General features: G+C 34.7%; 2 protein-coding genes, 1 long non-coding RNA gene and 3 other non-coding genes across 9 annotated transcripts; 2 read left to right on the top strand and 4 right to left on the bottom strand.

Annotated features, from left to right (window-relative positions):
• Positions 1 to 1,258: 1,258 nt before the first annotated feature.
• On the top strand, positions 1,259 to 3,100 carry LOC106386683 (heavy metal-associated isoprenylated plant protein 35). Its single transcript, XM_013826499.3, has 3 exons — positions 1,259 to 1,523; positions 1,739 to 1,814; positions 1,964 to 3,100. The coding sequence occupies exons 1-3, from the start codon at positions 1,425 to 1,427 to the stop codon at positions 2,833 to 2,835; spliced, it is 1,047 nt and encodes a 348-aa protein (XP_013681953.2). The 5' UTR covers positions 1,259 to 1,424; the 3' UTR covers positions 2,836 to 3,100.
• A 7,260-nt stretch (positions 3,101 to 10,360) lies between these two features.
• On the bottom strand, positions 10,361 to 11,033 carry LOC111209866. The gene is made up of 2 exons (XR_002661271.2): positions 10,834 to 11,033; positions 10,361 to 10,770 (listed from the first exon to the last, which is right to left on the bottom strand). It is a non-coding gene; the product is annotated as an uncharacterized LOC111209866 (long non-coding RNA).
• Positions 11,034 to 11,132: 99 nt separating this feature from the next.
• Positions 11,133 to 11,205, bottom strand: LOC125593758. Its single transcript, XR_007329649.1, has one exon. It is a non-coding gene; the product is annotated as a small nucleolar RNA snoR53Y (small nucleolar RNA).
• A 161-nt stretch (positions 11,206 to 11,366) lies between these two features.
• On the bottom strand, positions 11,367 to 11,464 carry LOC125593749. The gene has a single exon (XR_007329643.1). It is a non-coding gene; the product is annotated as a small nucleolar RNA snoR69Y (small nucleolar RNA).
• A 33-nt stretch (positions 11,465 to 11,497) lies between these two features.
• LOC125593748 lies at positions 11,498 to 11,593 on the bottom strand. Its single transcript, XR_007329642.1, has one exon. It is a non-coding gene; the product is annotated as a small nucleolar RNA snoR69Y (small nucleolar RNA).
• A 440-nt stretch (positions 11,594 to 12,033) lies between these two features.
• LOC106386633 (CWF19-like protein 2) lies at positions 12,034 to 15,189 on the top strand. Of its 4 annotated transcripts, XM_048767485.1 has the most exons (8): positions 12,072 to 12,120; positions 12,342 to 12,461; positions 12,595 to 12,643; positions 12,742 to 12,990; positions 13,076 to 13,279; positions 13,355 to 13,516; positions 13,597 to 14,412; positions 14,492 to 15,189. In XM_048767485.1, the coding sequence occupies exons 3-8, from the start codon at positions 12,608 to 12,610 to the stop codon at positions 15,032 to 15,034; spliced, it is 2,010 nt and encodes a 669-aa protein (XP_048623442.1). In that variant the 5' UTR covers positions 12,072 to 12,120; positions 12,342 to 12,461; positions 12,595 to 12,607; the 3' UTR covers positions 15,035 to 15,189. The 4 variants fall into 4 exon arrangements, with proteins under 4 accessions (XP_048623441.1, XP_048623443.1, XP_048623442.1 ...); XM_048767484.1 differs by lacking the exon at positions 12,342 to 12,461 and having other exon boundaries at positions 12,034 to 12,120; positions 12,599 to 12,643; XM_048767486.1 differs by lacking the exon at positions 12,342 to 12,461 and having other exon boundaries at positions 12,057 to 12,120; positions 12,546 to 12,643.
• The last annotated feature ends 2,779 nt before the right edge of the window (positions 15,190 to 17,968 follow it).

Genomic DNA, 17,968 nt, shown 5'->3' with positions numbered 1-17,968 from the left:
AAGAGAAAATCGCATAAAAATCTTGAATGTGACACTTAGTAATATTTTAGACCTCCAACATTTTTGACTAGCACTTTAAACTTTCAATCTGACATCTATATCACAAAAACCTTCAACTTAACTTACTTATTCATCCAAGAGAAAATCACATAAAAATCTTGAAAATGACACTTGGTAATATTTTAGACCTCCAACATTTTTGACTATCACTTTAAACTTTAAATCTAACATCTATATCACAAAAACCTTCAACTTAAATTACTTGTTCATCAAGTCAAAAATGTGATTGAAATTATTTGTTTATGGGTAAAAAGTGATAACATATCAGTTTTTCTAATTAAAAAGCTAAAAATAAACAAAATCATAAAATTAAATAAAATTTTAAAATAGATATATTTTCTATAAATTTGTATTTTTTTTTAAAAAAGTCTTTTTTGCGTGTTCAAATAATTAAATATTTATCTTTCTAAGACTATAATAAAAATATCCAAATAACTTTTATGAATTTTCTAAAAAAAAATTTTAATCAAGTAAATTGTTAAACTTATAAGAGAAATTCTCCAGGATAGTTTTTTTAAGTTTTTGTCACAAAAATAGCATTCAATGAAGAAAATGACCAAAATAAATTTTATTAAAGGGTAAAAATACTTTAATGGGTGGGGTTTTGGGGATAGAGTTTCAAATTAAAAAAAAATAAAAATAAAAAGAGGATATTTTGATCATTTTCTTTCTTGAGAGCTATTTTTATGACAAAAACTTAAAAATGACTATTTGAGAAAATTACCCAACTTATAATATTCAAAAGAAAAAAATCAAACCGTAAGAAATTTTAAAATTTTATAAAATTGCTAGAATTTTTTAAAAGCTTATAAGAATTGAATTTTTAAATAATTTAATATTTCTTATAGCTTAAATTTTTCTTTTTGAGTTTTATAAGTTTAACCAATTTATTTAAAATTTTCAAAATAATTATAATTTTTAATTTTTAAAATTTTAGACAATTTATAAAAATATGTGAATAAATTTTTTTGTTTAAAAAGATTTAAATTTTTTAATTTTTGAACATCTAAAAAGCTTATTTTTAAAAAAAATTACAAATTTTTACAAAATATACCTAATAGGCACATTATGGATTCTCTTGACAAGCTGGCCGGCATTTACATCTTGATCTTAACCATTAAGTCTTTTTGTGTATATTTATTGACATATGACCAATTAAACTCTTTCGGAAATCTGCGTTGGACATGCTATGGTTTAGAGAGAGTGAATAATTTTCATATTAGTAATAAATAGAGTAAAAAGCACACATTTCCCCATCCTTTAAATCCGAGTCTTACTGTATTCCCCATAATCTTTTGCCTTCCCCAAGACACATTCGTCTCTCTCTTCCGCTTCAAAGAGCTATCAACTTTTTGTTTTCTGAAATGGCAACAGGAGAAATGAAACCGGAAACTAAGAAAACAGAACAGAAGCAATTCCCACAAGTCAAAGATCCAACACCACCTCTTGCACTTCCATACAAGGTATTAGTTACCCTTCATGCATATAACTTTGTGTTTGAATATTTGAACTCAACAATCCATGTAGTCAGTTTATAAGCTTCACTATTCCATGATAAATCTTCTCGGCAAACCCATTGATAAGTATTCTACAAGTACAACTGTTTTTCTGTCTTTCGTATATCTCTTTTCAATAATTTGTTCTTTATTTTTTGTATATCTATTTTTTGAACTCGCAGACATGCAACTTGAAGGTTTCCATTCACTGCGAAGGCTGCAAAAGAAAAGTGAAAAAAATCCTTACCAGCATTGAAGGTACACTTTCAATGTTTTTTTTTTTTTCACTTTCAATGTTGTTGTTAGTTAAAAACCTATAAAATAAATCCTTCATTGTGGAGAACATATATTATGATTACAGGATAGTTAATTTAGTATTGAGCAATAAAATTTTAATTTGGCTGTAGGTGTTTATAGAGTGGACATTGATGTGAAGCAGAACAATGTAACGGTGATGGGAATTGTCTCACCAGAGATTCTGTTAAAGAAGCTTCACAAGGCAGGCAAAAACGCCGATCTAGTGCCGGAGATACCCGACCCGGTAGAGAACAAACCCCACGACCCGAAAAAGAAGAATAAAAAGAAGAAAGAAGAAAAATCGGAAATAACCGATAAAGTTACCTCTCCCGGTTCTGATAAACCGGAATCTGAAAAACCTGACGGCGCTGGAAAGTGTAGTTCCGGCGATAACAGTGAAGCTTGTGTTCCAGTTAAAGAGGATAAATGCGAAATTCTCAAAAAGAAAGACTCTGCTCCGGCAGATTCTTCGTTACCGTCACTGGTGGATTCTCCGGCATCGACAGAATCTCCAGCACCGACGGCGGAGAAGAAAGCTGAAGAAAGCAGTGGCAGTGTTGGTAAAAAGAAGAAAAAGAAGGGGCAAAGCATGAGCAATGTTAACAATCCTACCGGTGGACCTGCCCGTACTAGATCACTACCTTCGCCCACTACTCCTCCTGCAGCAGAAGATCATGACCGTTCAAATAATCAACACGATGGCCATCAAATGCTAACCAATAACATCACGCCACGTCAGGATATGTATCCCTATCCACCTAACTACTATGCGCCGCAGATCATGTACGGCGTAAGCTATAACGTTGCTCAACCTCCGGTGAGCGTAGACGCTGCATCGTATTACTCTCCTGCGACACCTCATTCGTATGCGTATATGCACCCAGGCTATCTACCGTCCGATCAAAACCCGTATCCATCTCGACCGTCCGATTCGTTTGAGTTATTCAGCGATGAGAACCCAAACGGTTGTTCGGTGATGTGATTCTGAACGAAGAAGGCAATTACTAAAGTGACCTTACTTTCGCTTATACGCCTCGTATGATTAAAGGGTGGTCTCGTATTTTAAAGTTGTACACGTCGAAGTGAGTTAATGGTCAAGTGAAACCTTCATAGTTCGGTTTTGAAACTATGATTATGTTTGGATAAAGTTAAGCCTCCTCTTTTTTTCCTAGCTTTTGTTTTAATTTAATGATTTAGATCCTTTTAATAACATTTTTGCTTTATTATTTGATTTTTCCCTTTAGTTATTCACATGGTCTTTAATATCTAAAGTAGCTAAAAAGAATAGTTTGTGATTCAGTTATATTGCTGATTCGTAGAGAAGATGTCAATGAGGAAAGCAAGAATGTGGAATATGCATTTATGCGATATTGCAATGCTTAGTTGTAAGGGGAAATGGTGATGCGTAAAGTGTAGAAGCTGACTGGGCACTTTTTTGGGCAATGTTTTGTTTTCTGTTCACCATGACGTTGTATTAATCACTTGTGCATGGGGACATGCAATTTTAAGTGATTTGGACCTTTCAAATCCAAAATTTATTATACTCCTAACATTTATTGTCCTATGTTAAGGTGCCTATAGATAAGAAAAAGAAAACAAATTAAAAGCTCTGTCTTGCTTTTCTTTATACTCCAAAATAAGTTAATTATAGCTTCGATAAATGTAAAATTTCTTTAAAAGTGAAAAGCTGAAATAGTGAACTTCTCGAGAAAAAAGTAGGGAGGTTTTAGGAGAGGGTAATCTACAAAATTACATATCCATTTCTCATTTGTCTACAATTAATGATGTCAGAAATATGTTACGTAAAAACAGTAACTCGACGCTTTTATTTTATGAATCTTTACTAAACATGCTTTCACGATGTTATTAACTAGACTGACACAAACATAACATAAATTTAACTTTGTTCATATAATTCCGGTAAAAGCAAATGAACAAAGACAAGAAAACAAATCACATAAATATACTCCCTTGTAAATAGTAGTAATTGATATTTTAACTTTTCACTTATATCAAGAAAAGTTAAATTGCATCATATTGTTTATTATTTTTTTAGTTTTATTAGTAAAGTTTCATCATTCAAATTTTTACATCTAAATTTATGTTTTAAATTTAAAAATAAATGTATTAGTTATACTCTAAACATTTATCTTTTTACTAGAAAGACAAAACCGATGACGAAAAAAAAAGAAAAAATAGAAAGACAAAACCTAAAACATCAATCATTTAATAAACGATTAAATTATTGTCTACTTTACAATATTCCGTAAGAACAAATATAGACAGAGAAAGAAAACGAATACATTAATCTCCAATGGTTTACTTTATTTTAGAATATTATTTATCCTAGAATAGAGTAACTCTAAAATAGAATTGGATTTTTCTCCAATGGTTTACTTTATATTTAACTCTAAAAATAAATATTTTTAAATATATTCTTTTTTATTTATGACTAATATTTTTTACTTACAAAATTTACAAATTGATCTGTTATATGTTATTTTTTCACAAAGTTCTTATAAATTATATATTTATATCAAACATTTATTATCTTAAAAATTAAATTACATTATATTAAAACATAATACATTTAACTTAAACATCACCATTAGTGTATATTTCCCATCGAAGCTTAAAAAGAACTTCTTTATCTTTGATTTTTCTAAATTGATCAAATGAGCATGAAGACCATATAATGCATTCCATTTTGTGTGAAGTAATTGTCATAACTTTCAACGGCTTCGATTATACGAAGGAATGAGCACGCGACATGCGATATCTCCTACGAAACATAACATCATTGTACACCGACGTCTCCGAAAAGTAATCGTTGAACAATCTATAACTTGGTGATCAAACAACATCGGTTATCAATACTTTAAAAGAAGGAAATACTGAATTTTTGGAACAACTAACGAAGACAAGAGCACAACGAGAATATCACTTGGAGATTCAAAAGAAAAATTATGCTTTGAATGAGTTGAAGGAAGAAAACAAATATTTATTTTGTGATTTGAATTCAGTGCAAGATCCAATAGGTTTGTGCATATTTTCAAGAGGAACGAACACAAATTTTACAAAAAAAACATGGTCAACAACATGAACAAGAAGCTACTCCCATCTACCTCATTTGGACAATACTTTAACAAACTTGGTGGATCTGGAAGTAATTTACCAGAATATTAAATCACAATTATCTATGATTTTAATTTTATGTCATGTTGTTTATTTCTAATTTTAGTATTTGTTTCCTTTGGCTAATTTTATAAAATTATTTTTAATTTTAATGCTTGTTTTTTTTGGCTAATAATAATAAGTTTCAAACAATTGTATATTGTGTTGAAGAGAATTATGTGATGTTTGCATAATTAAATTACATAAATAGTTACAAAATAAAAAGATTAAAAAATAAAAAGGACTAAAGTATAAATAAAAAAAGTTTCACTCTATAATAGAGTAAGAACTAGAGTTACTCCAAATATAAAACAAGAAATAGAGTTACACTATTTTAGAGTGGAATATAGAGTGGAGTTGGAGAAGATTTTACTCTATAATAGAATTTAGTGTAGAAAATAGAGTGGAATTATAAATGCCCTTATAGTAGTCAAGTATACAAATTACAATCTTCTCGAGACTCCACCTGATTTATTTATTTGTGGCATAAAATAGCAATTTTGAATCCCCAAATGTGATTTAACCTGATAAACTAATATGATATATGTTGCACAAAAAAAAACTGATATGATATAAATATATACAAAACTTGAGAAATGATTTTTTATAAAACTGAGTTTATCATTAAACCCAAATCCACAAGTCCAAACGGCTGGCCATTCATCAGTACAGTGTATGTGACTGTTGTGATGCAGAACATAATTTTTTGAACCCAACTCTGGTCAAAGCCCATTGCAAGCAGCAGAACCTTCACATACTCCCATTCCACCCTATCGTAGGTTTTTGACATGTCGATCTTGACAGCTATGAAGTTCTTCGAAATCTCCTTATGGGTTCTGAGATTATGCACAGCTTCATGGGCTATTAAGATGTTGTTAGAAATCAGAAGAATCAGTTTCTCAAATGCAGGACCAGCCATCCACCATTTACTCTTTGCAGATGACAGTCTGTTCATGGTGGAGGCCTCAATCGAATAGTTCAACCAAATGCAAGACATCCTCAAAAGATATGGAGATCTTACGGGTCAGGTGGTTAACTTGGATAAATCTTCAATCACCTTTGGAGAAAATGTGGACGAGGACTTAAAGAAACAAATCCATTCTAGATTGGGCATCACAAACGTCAGAGGCACCAGCTCCTACCTTAGCTTACCTGAGTGCTTCAGTGGCTCCAAAGTGGACATGTTGAACTTTGTCAAGGAGAAAATAAAAGTGAGATTTTCAAGCTGGTTTTCGAGGACTCTGTCTCAGGGTGGCAAAGAGGTTCTACTTAAGTCGGCGGCGATGGGTATGCCGGTTTATGCAATGAGCTGTTTCAAATTGCCCAAGACTACTTGTGATAACCTGATCAGTGCAATGTCTTCTTTTTGGTGGAGCTCGGTGGAGGAGAACAAGAAGATACATTGGGTGAGTTGGGAGCAGATGTGCTTGCCAAAGCGGTTGGGGGGAATAGGTTTCAAGGACATTCATCTTTTCAATCAGGCACTATTGGCCAAACAGGCCTGGAGGCTCACGAACGACCCTGACTGTCTCCTTGCAAGATTTCTGAGAAGCAGATACTACAATGACTCAGAATTTGAAGATGCTAAAATAGGGAAAATGCCATCCTTTGGGTGGAGAAACATACTCTATGGTAAGGAGCTTCTGGATAAGGGTCTCAAGAAGATGATTGGAGATGGCCGGAAAACCTTGGTCTGGGCTTCAACTTGGATAGATGATGGGAATCAATTTAGAGCTCTGCTAATGAAGGATCAAGTGATTGATATTGATTTGAGGGTATCGTCTTTGTTGAATCAACAGACTGGAGAGTGGGATAAGACGATACTAGATGATATGTTCTACCCTGACGATGTCGCTCTGATATTAAAAATGAAGATTGCGCAAAAATCAGAGGACTTCAAGGTCTGGAAGTTCAATAAGTCAGGTGCCTACTCAACGAAATCAGGGTACTGGCTTGAATCGTCTACTCTCAAATCAAAGATCAGAATAGAAGCAAAAACCCTTCCTTCTTTGAACCCTCTCAAAGAGAAGTGTTGGTTTCTCAAAATCCCCTCGAAACTGAGAGTTTTCCTATGGGAGTGTCTATCAAATGCCTTACCGGTGGCAGAAGGCATAGCTAGAAGAGGTATGAAAGTTGATGAGAGGTGCCAATTATGTGGACATGAACCGGAGACAGCAAACCATATCTTCTTCTCTTGTCCTTTGGCTAGACGAGTCTGGGCAGAAGCAAATTTTCCTCTCCAGCGTGGTGGCTTTCACCCGGAATCTATCTTCCACAACATCAATCATCTCCTGACGATTGGAGAAAGCAAGAGGGGAGAGGATGAGTTGTATAAAGCATTTCCTTGGTTGATTTGGAGGCTATGGAAAAATAGGAATGGCTTTATTTTCGAAGGAAAGATCTATGAAGCCATTGAGATTGTGAACAAAGCGCTTGAGGACTGGAGAGAATGGTCTCAGGCTCAGGCCGATGTTGCTCCATGTGAGGAGTCTAGTCTTGCTCCCACGATGAATGCAAAGCCCCCTTGGGAGCCGCCTTTGGAGAACTGGCTTAAGTGTGATGTTGGAATTTTTTGGTGCAGACACTCATTTATAGCTGGTGTTGCTTGGGTCCTAAGGGAATGAAATGGAGTGGTTCTGTTGCATAGTCGATCTTCCTTTGCTAATGTGCTTTCTGCGGATGATGCTAACGCTGTTGGTTGGTTATGGGCAATTGAAAGCATGTGTAGCTTAAGGAAGAACATAATTGTATTCATGGTGGAAGCTGCGGACCTGTTGGGTGCAGTCTTGTGGCCTCCTGCTTGGCCCTCATTCAAATGGATCTCCCAGAAGATCAACGGGTCACTAAATTCGGTGGGTTTTTGGAAGTTGGAGTTGAACACTCGCAAGGAAAACTTACCTGCTTACTTGATTGCTAAGAGTGTGGTCTTTGAGAATTTGCCCCAATCATATGTTGCTTGTGGTTATCCTTTATGGCTGTTATCCTTTTTTGTTTAAGGTTTCCACAAGCTCTGCCCCTTTTTGGTTCGAATTTGATTGGGGAAAATTCCCTCTGATTTGGATTGTATTGGGGTTCATATTTAAAAGATGAATGAAAAAGGTTTTTTAGTGTTAAAAAAAAATCATTAAACCCAAATCAGGTAACTGTACCAAAAGTTGAACCAACATTCAAAAACCTTAACAATCCCCTATATATTATTTGTGAAACATTACAACTTCTTTTTGTAGACACGTGTCATCACTAGGATGATTCTTAGAATTATTAGAGAAATATGTTGGTCCATCTAATTATATAATAAGCTTCTTATTAAACTAACCATAAATTTATTATTAATGTCATTTATTATTTCCTTAAATAAAGATTACGGAATTGCCTAATGTGTCTAAAGTATATATGACAATTAATGATTTTGAATAATAAAGATCTGATAAAAAAATGTATCTTCTATCAAATTTGTTTAATTTTTAAACTATTAAAATAATTTTAAAAAAATCACAATAACCATATTATAAAAATATAGATTTTTTTTGTATATGTTATATTTTGAATTTAAAAAAACGACTATAAATTACTAAAACTGTTAAAAGTCTTACATTCAAATTTTGCGATCCATGGTTTAAAATTTTTGTTATGACAAAATACAAATGATTACAAAATCATATAAATAAAAGTATAATTTAATTAATCATTAAGATTTAAAATATATATGTATATATATCATTCTAAATTAAACTATAAACCATATTGAATAAATAAATATTTTAATTTCAAAATTTACTTTGAATAATTTTTTTTGATAAAAGTTTTGAACTAACATTGATTAATTTTTTTAAATTATAAATTACTAAAATTATTAATCCTACAATGAAAATTTTGTTATCAATAATTTAAAGTTTTTGCTATTAAAAATACACATGATCAAAAAAACATATGAGTAGAAAACATCATTTAATAGACATTAATATTAAAAATATACTATGTATGTTAATATCATTTAAATTTAATTACATATTCTATCAAAATTTTTTAAAAAAATTGTTTGGATTAATAAAATTGATTTATACGTTCACACCAATTTAATTATATATGTAATAGTTACTGACTTTTAATTATTCAATATATATTTATTATTTCATAATATGTAAGAACATATAATACATAAAATAATTTATATATATAATGTTTATTCCGCGCAAGGCGCGGATCTTAATCTAGTAGGAACATAAAAGAAGAAAAAAAAACAGAACTCAGCGGGCAAAAAATGTGAGATGTCAAACTAAGTTTCATATTGAAAAATTAGACAAAAATAATAATATATAAAGAGATGTCAAACTCTAGTTAGTATGAAACAACAATATAACTTCAAACGAGGAAACCACGATGAGGTGATAACCTTTAGTGATGTGGTTCCTAAGAGCAGCATAGTGGAGTTGACTATGTTTCTTATGCATTAGGGTATTTCAATCTTCATTCCATAATTTACACCAAAAATAGAGTGGAAAAAAAATCACTTTATTTATAGAGTTATCTTTTATTTTTTGTTTATATTCCATTTTCCATTTTAGTTTTAGAGTAAATTATGGAGTATAAATGGAAATGGTCTTAGTAATGTATTCCAAAGACCGATAACAAGAACACAAGTTTACTGCAATTTTCTTTTCATCTCCATTCAATAAAACAATAGTTACTTAAATACACAAAAAATAACTAAATAACTGTAATGGACGACACACAATGCCATGACTCTTGTTATGATCTTATCAATTAGTCTCATGGAGCCACTTTGGTCAAATTCTTTGCGATATAGGATTGGTAACAATGATAAGTGGTTAGACTCTCTCTCTGATCTTCTATGCACCAGAATTTCTGGTAGGTAGCATTTGTTGTAGCTTTGTAATAGTGGCATTTGAAAGACGTGGAAGCTCCAAAAGGCGCGGAGACCCCCAAAAGCTGTACCTGACGTACACCTGACGTTGCAAACATTCTCGAGCCAAGAGGAAATATCATTCCAAGATGATGTTCTCAAATCTCAAGGACTGTGTGTGTACACTGTCAATAGTCCAAAAAAATGGCCCAAAGCTCGGCCCCTTCTCGAGTTTGCTCTAAAGAGTAGGATCTCCTACTATGCAGAAGAGCCTTCCCTATGTAGTCAGGTACAATCTATGAACTTGGCTAGAAATACTAGAATGCAGACTGTTAATCGGATACTGAACAGAAGGGTGTCATTTAAAAAAAAAAAAAAATCCAATCTCCATAGAATACATTGAAAGTGTTTAAAACCATTCAAAACCAACTACTATCCCTTTTGATTACAGTTTTACCCTTCTGTTTAGTATCCGATTAATGATTTGCTCTATAGAATACATTGCGTCAATCATTTTACAGCGAGATTACAGAGCTTCACAAATGTTACAAAAAAAAATCCAAAACATTAATCTGTGATTGACGCAATCAGAGTTGCAATATCCATGAGCCTAGCCATCAAATAATCCAACATGATTGTAAAGAAATCAGAGTTGCAATATCCATCAGCTTAGCCATAAGTAATCCAACAAAAAAAGGTTTAATTCAATTTAACTTCCTTAATTTCCATCCACATGTTTTACACGCCTTAATATTTAGTTGAAATTCTAGAGGGCCCATCACTTGAACCTCAACCTCAACATAGTCAAGCCAGTCCTTGGATCTTGTGGCCGCTTTAGAAGTCAGAGGCAATCGTCTTTAAAAAGCAAGGTTTGGTGCGCTGCAATTAGAGCCAAACTTTACTTTTAACTGACTGATAAGATTGCTGATGTTTAAGACTTACCTCTAAATGCAGTTAAAAGTAGGGGTTAGTGCACAATCTTATTATGATTGCAATCAGATTTTGAGAGTTCATCTATTATGGATGTAATATAAGATGTTCTTGGAATAATTCTAATCTCCGAATAGAACTGCGTGGATTCTGAGGAACAATACTCGCAATAGATATCACAAATAGAAGTAGCTTGATAAATTCAGTCAAAACATAACCAAGAATATAATAAGAAACAGATTACAATCTCAAAAAAAAAACTTAAACAGTAACTACAACATAAACAAAAGGCAAAATAAAATTCAAACAGATAATCCCTCAGTAACTTAACATTATTTCAGTCAAGGACATCAGTATTAGCATGGTTAAACCATCATAGGGAATCGGTTTACAAACATAATTTAAAACAAAAACACAATTGCTCCCTCAGAAATAAATTACAAATCATATAAAAATTTATCAGGTATACATTAGCAATTAAATCATCACAGGGAACACAATCGAATTTTAACTAGTAAAAGAAAAACAATATGATAAGTCAGGGTTTAAGGGCTCAGAAAAATGTTAGAAAACAGTTATTTTCCTTGACCACAAAAGGTCTCATAATGAGCTGGGATAATATGTTATCATCACAGCCACATAAACCCAAATTCAATATCGAAAAACGAATAAAAAGAATAAGGCTCAGATAAATGTATGAACATAGTTGTACTCCTTGACCACAAAAGGTCTCATAGAGCTGGGATTATATGTTATCATCATAGCCGTCAGAACACGAATCACACAACTAATGACTAAATAATCTAAAGACAGATCAGAGGCTCGCACTAGAAACAAGAATGGCTTAGACTATGAATCCAAAAGACGATTACGTCGACTGGAATTACCAGGGAGAGGCAGAACAGAGCGACAAGTAAAGAGAGAATCGAAAAGATATTTATAAAAGACGGCCAAGAGAAACTAGGGTTTTCATATCACAAGGCCTTATTAACCTAAACCTTTTATTTTGGGCTTTTTAAGCAATTAGACGTTCTTAGAACTTTATCTGGCCCACCAATCTTGGTATAAGCGGAAGTTGAATCTCGGTTCGACAATATCCGGTTCTTTCCCCCGATTTGGCCTTTGTATTTCTAATTTTAGTCCCGGTTCGTCATTTATGCCGGTTATTAGTCTCGGTTTGTCAAATCTTCATTCTGGCTTTAGTCAGTCACGTTTCGTCGTGTTCAGATCAGAATAGTTGTTTTTCTTTTGTCGAGCCCTAAATCAGCGAGCGAGCGGCGAAACTGTCTTCTTCTTCCGGTATGTTTTCTGAATTAGCTTTTCATAAACTTAGATTAAAAAAGGGATATATGTTTTGATAAATAGGAGATGGTTTCTGCTTAGAATCTCTTCAGTTCTCGAATTTGAAGATGATATTTTTGTTCTTTCCTTTGAATTGAATCGCAAGGACAATGGGACTTTTAAGGAATACGAAGAGAAAGTCGAGTAATTGAGATTTGGGTGTTGTTGATGAATGACAGGAAGTTAATTTGATTAAAGGACAAAGCTTTATTTGGGCGTACTCGATTTTTGTCAGTGTTACTTAAAACTACTTGTGACCTGTGAGCTTACCTCAGTTTCTAGTAATCTAGTGAATTGTAAGTAGCAAAACGGTACATCTATGTTTGTAGAGTATAAAGTTAGCTTTTTGGGTTTAGGGCTCTTGTTGATTTTCTTTTTCTCAGGTTTCATTCATTCCCTAATTTTGATTCCCTCTTCCTTGTTGATTTGATTCAAGTTGTTTAACATGTTTTCTGGAATAAAGATCATACCTCGTCATGAGGTAAGGTTACTCGTTTCCTTTCATTCTTCTTCTTCTTTTTTTTTTTTAATGTGTTAAAAGTCTGGCTTGAGTTTGATGTTTTTATCTACTCCTATTAGGTGCTTGATGATACTTCGGATAGAGAAGACAAGAAGGATAGAAGAAGAAAAAACAAGGACGTTGATAGAAAGGAAAGCAAGCGACATGGCAAGAAGATTGCTAATTCTGGAGATGACGACGACTTGCCCGACGGTGATATTGCTAGAAGGAGTAATGGGCTCGATTTTATGCTGCCGCCAACACGACAGTCTGATCCGGATCCTGCTTTAGATGTTGAGGACAAACTGGAAGAAAGCACCCATGAAGAGGTGATTGAGACATGTTTGATTTGGAGTTTCAGTCTAACTCGGTTTATAGTAGATTGTTAGTTAATGATTTGAAGTTTGATTCCAGGTAATTAAAGTAAACCCAAGAGAACTGAATCCTTATTTGAAAGGAAATGGGACCGGTTATCCAGAGGAAGAAACCGATAAACGAAACGGTAAAGATCAGCTCTTACCAACTTCTGTTGTTGGAGATGGAGGCGCGAGTTGGAGGATGAAAGCGCTCAAGCGTGCAAAGGAACATGCTGCCAGAGAAGGACAAAAACTTGAGGAGGTAAGTTCTTGTTTATGACTTATTAGCATAGTTTCTTTGTGAGTATTGCCTTATTAATTGAGAGTTGTTGCACAGGTTGCTGGGGAACGATGGGGTTCACTTGGTAACCTTGTTGAGTCCGTGGCCTCTCAGAGAGCAGCTCCATCTCGTGCCCATTTGAATGCCATTAATAATAGAAGAAGAGAGAACAGTGGAGACAATGATAAAGAGAAAAAACCAGAAAGAGTTTCTGAGAAGGTACTTTAACCGTTTAAAACGTAGCTTTTTATCATTGAATTCAGTAATATTCTGACATATGTGACGTGTTTTGTTTGAAGGGCAATGGTCGGGACTACTTGAAGGATGACTCTATTCGTCATCGTGTATTAAGAGCGCCTAAAACCGATCCTTCATTATCCTGGGGGAAAAGAAAGGGCCAAACTCATAGACACGAAGACTCGAAGCTCATATCGGAAGCTGCATCTCACTTGAACAAGTTTACTAATGATGGAAGCTTCATGAAGCAAATGCTTTCTAAACAGAAGAGTGAATTAGTAGAGCCTCGTGAAGATCATCACCACAGAAGCGACGCGGAGACCAAAAAAGATGTTGTAACGTCTCTTCCCAATATGGAATCTTTAACTGTGAATCAACTAGCTGCGAAAGCCTTACAGCTCCGTCTGAAAGGGAAGCTTGAAGAAGCCCAGAAACTCACGGAAGAAGCAGAGAGGCTGAAAGCAAAGCAAGCTGTTGGAGACGATTCATCCAAAGAACAACACTACGTCAGAGCAGCGAGGTATCCTATCAAGGACATGTCTGGTAAAAGGAAGAAGGAAGATGATGATACGGATATGCATCTAGCCAAAAGCATACTGCATAACAAACAGTACAAGACATCTAACCAAGCTGCTGATGATGAGTATGACTACGGAGAGGCTCCAAGCAAAAAGTCCCGGAAGCAGCGGGAAAGCAACGTTCCTGAGAAAGACAACCGCGTGAAACGCATCATGACACAGCAAGAACGCTGCCTCTTCTGTTTTGAGAACCCAAAGCGGCCGAAACACTTGGTTGTATCAATCGCAAACTTCACCTACCTTATGCTACCACAGCACCAGCCCCTTGTCCCAGGTCATTGTTGTATCTTACCAATGCAGGTATATACAATCTAAAGATACTCTGTATTTAATTTTTTAATTGCTTTTGTATTGATGAGTGTTTCTTTGTACTGAGAAGCACGAAGCAGCCAGCAGAAGCGTCGACGACAATGTCTGGGACGAGATTAGGAATTTCAAGAAGTGTCTTATAATGATGTTTGCTAAAGAAGGCAAAGACGCCGTGTTTCTGGAGACGGTGATTGGTTTGTCTCAGCAGCGCCGCCACTGTATGATTGAGTGCATCCCGATCCCTCAGGAGATAGCGAAAGAAGGACCTCTTTACTTCAAGAAGGCGATCGACGAAGCGGAGAGCGAGTGGAGTCAGCACAACGCGAAGAAGCTCATCGACACTAGCGTGAAAGGTCTTAGGAACTCGATACCTAAGAATTTTCCTTACTTCCACGTGGAGTTTGGGATAGACAAAGGGTTTGCTCACGTGATTGATGATGAGCAAGAGTTCAATAGCAATCTTGGACTGAATGTGATCAGAGGGATGCTTGAGTTGCCGGAAGAAGACATGTATAGAAAAAGAAGGCATGAGTCGGTGGAGAGCCAGAAGAAAGCGGTTGTGAGCTTTGCACGCCAATGGGAACACTTTGATTGGACGAAACAGCTTGACTAGACGATCTATGGTTTGGGCGGTAGCTCATCATATAATGTATCTTTTTGTAAACAGAAAGATTTCTTGAAGACAAGTTGCTTTGATCATCTTGAAAAAGTTGCATTGTTTTTCTGAACAATCTTTCTCTATTATAAAGTTACTTTTTGAATTGGAAACATACTTGAAAGAATCGGTTTAGAGTCCGAAGTTTAGATTGGATGAGTTCTGACGTTTTCTTTTTGGGTGGAAAGTGCACAAAATGAAGTTAGGAGAAGTGGCTAGAGATCCCCTTGCAGTTCAAATATCATTATGGCATTCAAGTGTTTTAGCGTTAGCAGTAGGATCTTAGAACCATATACAGTAGTTGCCTAACGAGGAATCGCCTCAGATGCACTCAAGTCGTCAAATATTTATTATGTTCATTGGTGAATGAATTTGATATAGGAGCAGAGAATGTTATCAAATTAGTAGAGGATCCAAAGACGAGGAGTTTCGGTGTTTAGAGACACAGTACTGGTAGTAGTGAGTTCAGTTGTAGTGACAAAAGGAGTTGTTGGTGCTGCTTGTACTGGAGAAGTTGTAAGTAAATGTAGCTACATTTGATGCAACAACAAGAGTGCTAGACGTGTCATCGGCTACTCCTAATTCCTAAAGGAGTATCAGGAGAAGCAAAAGCCAGTAAAGATCTTTGACATTCTTTAGAATATTTTATGTTGCTAGCATAATTTATGTGATAAAATAATGTACAATAATTAATTTTAATATTCATTCACTAATAGATACATTTAAAAATAAGTATTAGAAAAAATATATAGTGTTACGAAAGTCAAAAATAAGGTGCAGCCGTGTTTCGTTGAAAATATAAAAAGATATGGGGTCCGCTGCACTATTTGCACAGTAAATTTCTTTCTATATATACGAACGTTTTCGTTCATTGTAAAACACGCCTCAATCTCTTCTCTCTCTCTCTATAATAAGAAACTCTCTCTTCTTATATCAGTGTTAAAATTTCTACGGGTATAAAATTTTACCTTTATCTAAATTTCTGCGATACAATAAAATACAAGTTCTTTTTATAACACATTATCAGCACGATCACTCTGCGATTTGAAATACAAATGGCAAAAATCGAGAAACTTCAGTTTCCGGCATTGGAAGTAACTGGGACAAACTACACGGCATGGGTTACAAACATGGAGCTTCATCTAGATTCCGAGGAAATACTCGGAACAATAAAAGACGGCAATATATCAACCTCTCATGAAAAGGCTAAGGCCGTGATATTTCTGAGAAGGCATCTAAATGAAAATCTTACGCATGATTATGCGAGAACCAAAGATCCATTAGATATTTGGAAAGCTCTGAAGGAGAGGTTTGATAACCAAAAGAAAATTACTCTCCCCCATGCACTCGATGAGTGGAAAAATCTACGATTTCAAGATTTTGAAAAAGTGGAAACGTACAATTCCGCTATATTGAGAATAGCGGCGCAATTAGATTATTGCGGTAAGCCTGTCTCGGAAGCAGAAATGCTCGAGAAAACTTACCAAACGTTCCACAAAAATCATTATGTTCTACAAGAACAATATAGAAATTGTAGGTATACGAGGTTCTCTGAACTCGTTGTGGCGCTTATGATAGCGGAGAGAAATAATGAACTCCTCATTAAAAACCACAATGCCCGACCCACGGGAACCAAAGCATTTCCTGAGGTAAATGCAACGGATATAAAAAATCCGGAAAAATGAAATTATTCCTATCGTGGGTGTGGTCGTGGCCGTGGTCACAATCGTGGTTTTGGTCGTGGTCGTGGTCGTGGTTATCGATTTAACCGCAACCATGAAAGGAGTAACAACCCAAGAGGAAGGGGATCCAACACATGGAATCGATCTGATCGGGTAAAAGGGAAAGAAACCCAAGAAAACCCTACTCATAAAAATGAAAACGTCTGTTACAGATGTGGATCGAAGGGACACTGGTCTCAAGTATGTCGAACTCCTCGGCATCTATGCCAATTGTACCAAGAATCTATTAAAGGCAAGGCAAAAGAAGTAAATCTTAATGAACACCTTGTGGGTACAACATCGACATACCTCGAATCCTCGGACTTTATGGGAGATTTCGACGAGGCCACTCATCAAAATAATTAAAGTGCTTGTACTGATCAAGCTTAATAATGCCTAGTGATGTCATAAAATATTATGTATTTCACTTTCAAAATAATGTTGTATTTCAAAATATCTAATGTATAATTATTGTGTACTTGTTATTGATGCATAATATTTTTATTTATGAAAGGTTATTTTTTTTATTAATATTAACTGTGTGTTACAGAAATGGATAAGAAAGCAAATGGAACAACAACTAAACAAATTGGTAGAGAAGTTTGCATACCAGATAGTGGCACAACGCACACTATACTGAAGGATAAGAGATATTTCTCTACTTTAAAGTCAGTAAAAATGACTGTAAACACAATATCAGGTCCTACAGACCTGATCGAAGGAATTGGCAAGGCAAACTTTATGTTGCCTAATGGAACAAAGTTTTCCATAGATAATGCCTTATATTCTCCAAATTCTAAGAGAAATTTGTTGAGTTTCAAAGATATATATCGTCAAGGGTATAACACTCAGTCTGCAACTGAGAATGGAAAGAAGTATTTGTATATAACTTCTGAAAAATCAGGCAAATGCCTTGTACTGGAAAAATTTCCAGAACTTCCTTCTGGATTGCATCACACTTATATTGATGCTATAGAATCACATCTTGTGATCAAAAGAAATCCAGAAGATGTTACATTATGGCATGATCGTCTTGGTCACCCAGGCACTACAATGATGCGAAAAATCATTGAAAAGCTCACATGGTCATTCAATAAAAACCCAAGATATATACCAAAGTAATAAAATGACATGTGATGCGTGTGCTCTTGGGAAATTAATCATAAGGCCA

This window comes from Brassica napus, chromosome C9 (genome assembly GCF_020379485.1).
Source record: "Brassica napus cultivar Da-Ae chromosome C9, Da-Ae, whole genome shotgun sequence".
In the NCBI taxonomy this organism is placed as follows: Eukaryota; Viridiplantae; Streptophyta; class Magnoliopsida; order Brassicales; family Brassicaceae; genus Brassica; species Brassica napus.
Note: the sequence above shows the minus strand (reverse complement) of the source record. Positions and strands in the feature narration are given on the sequence as shown.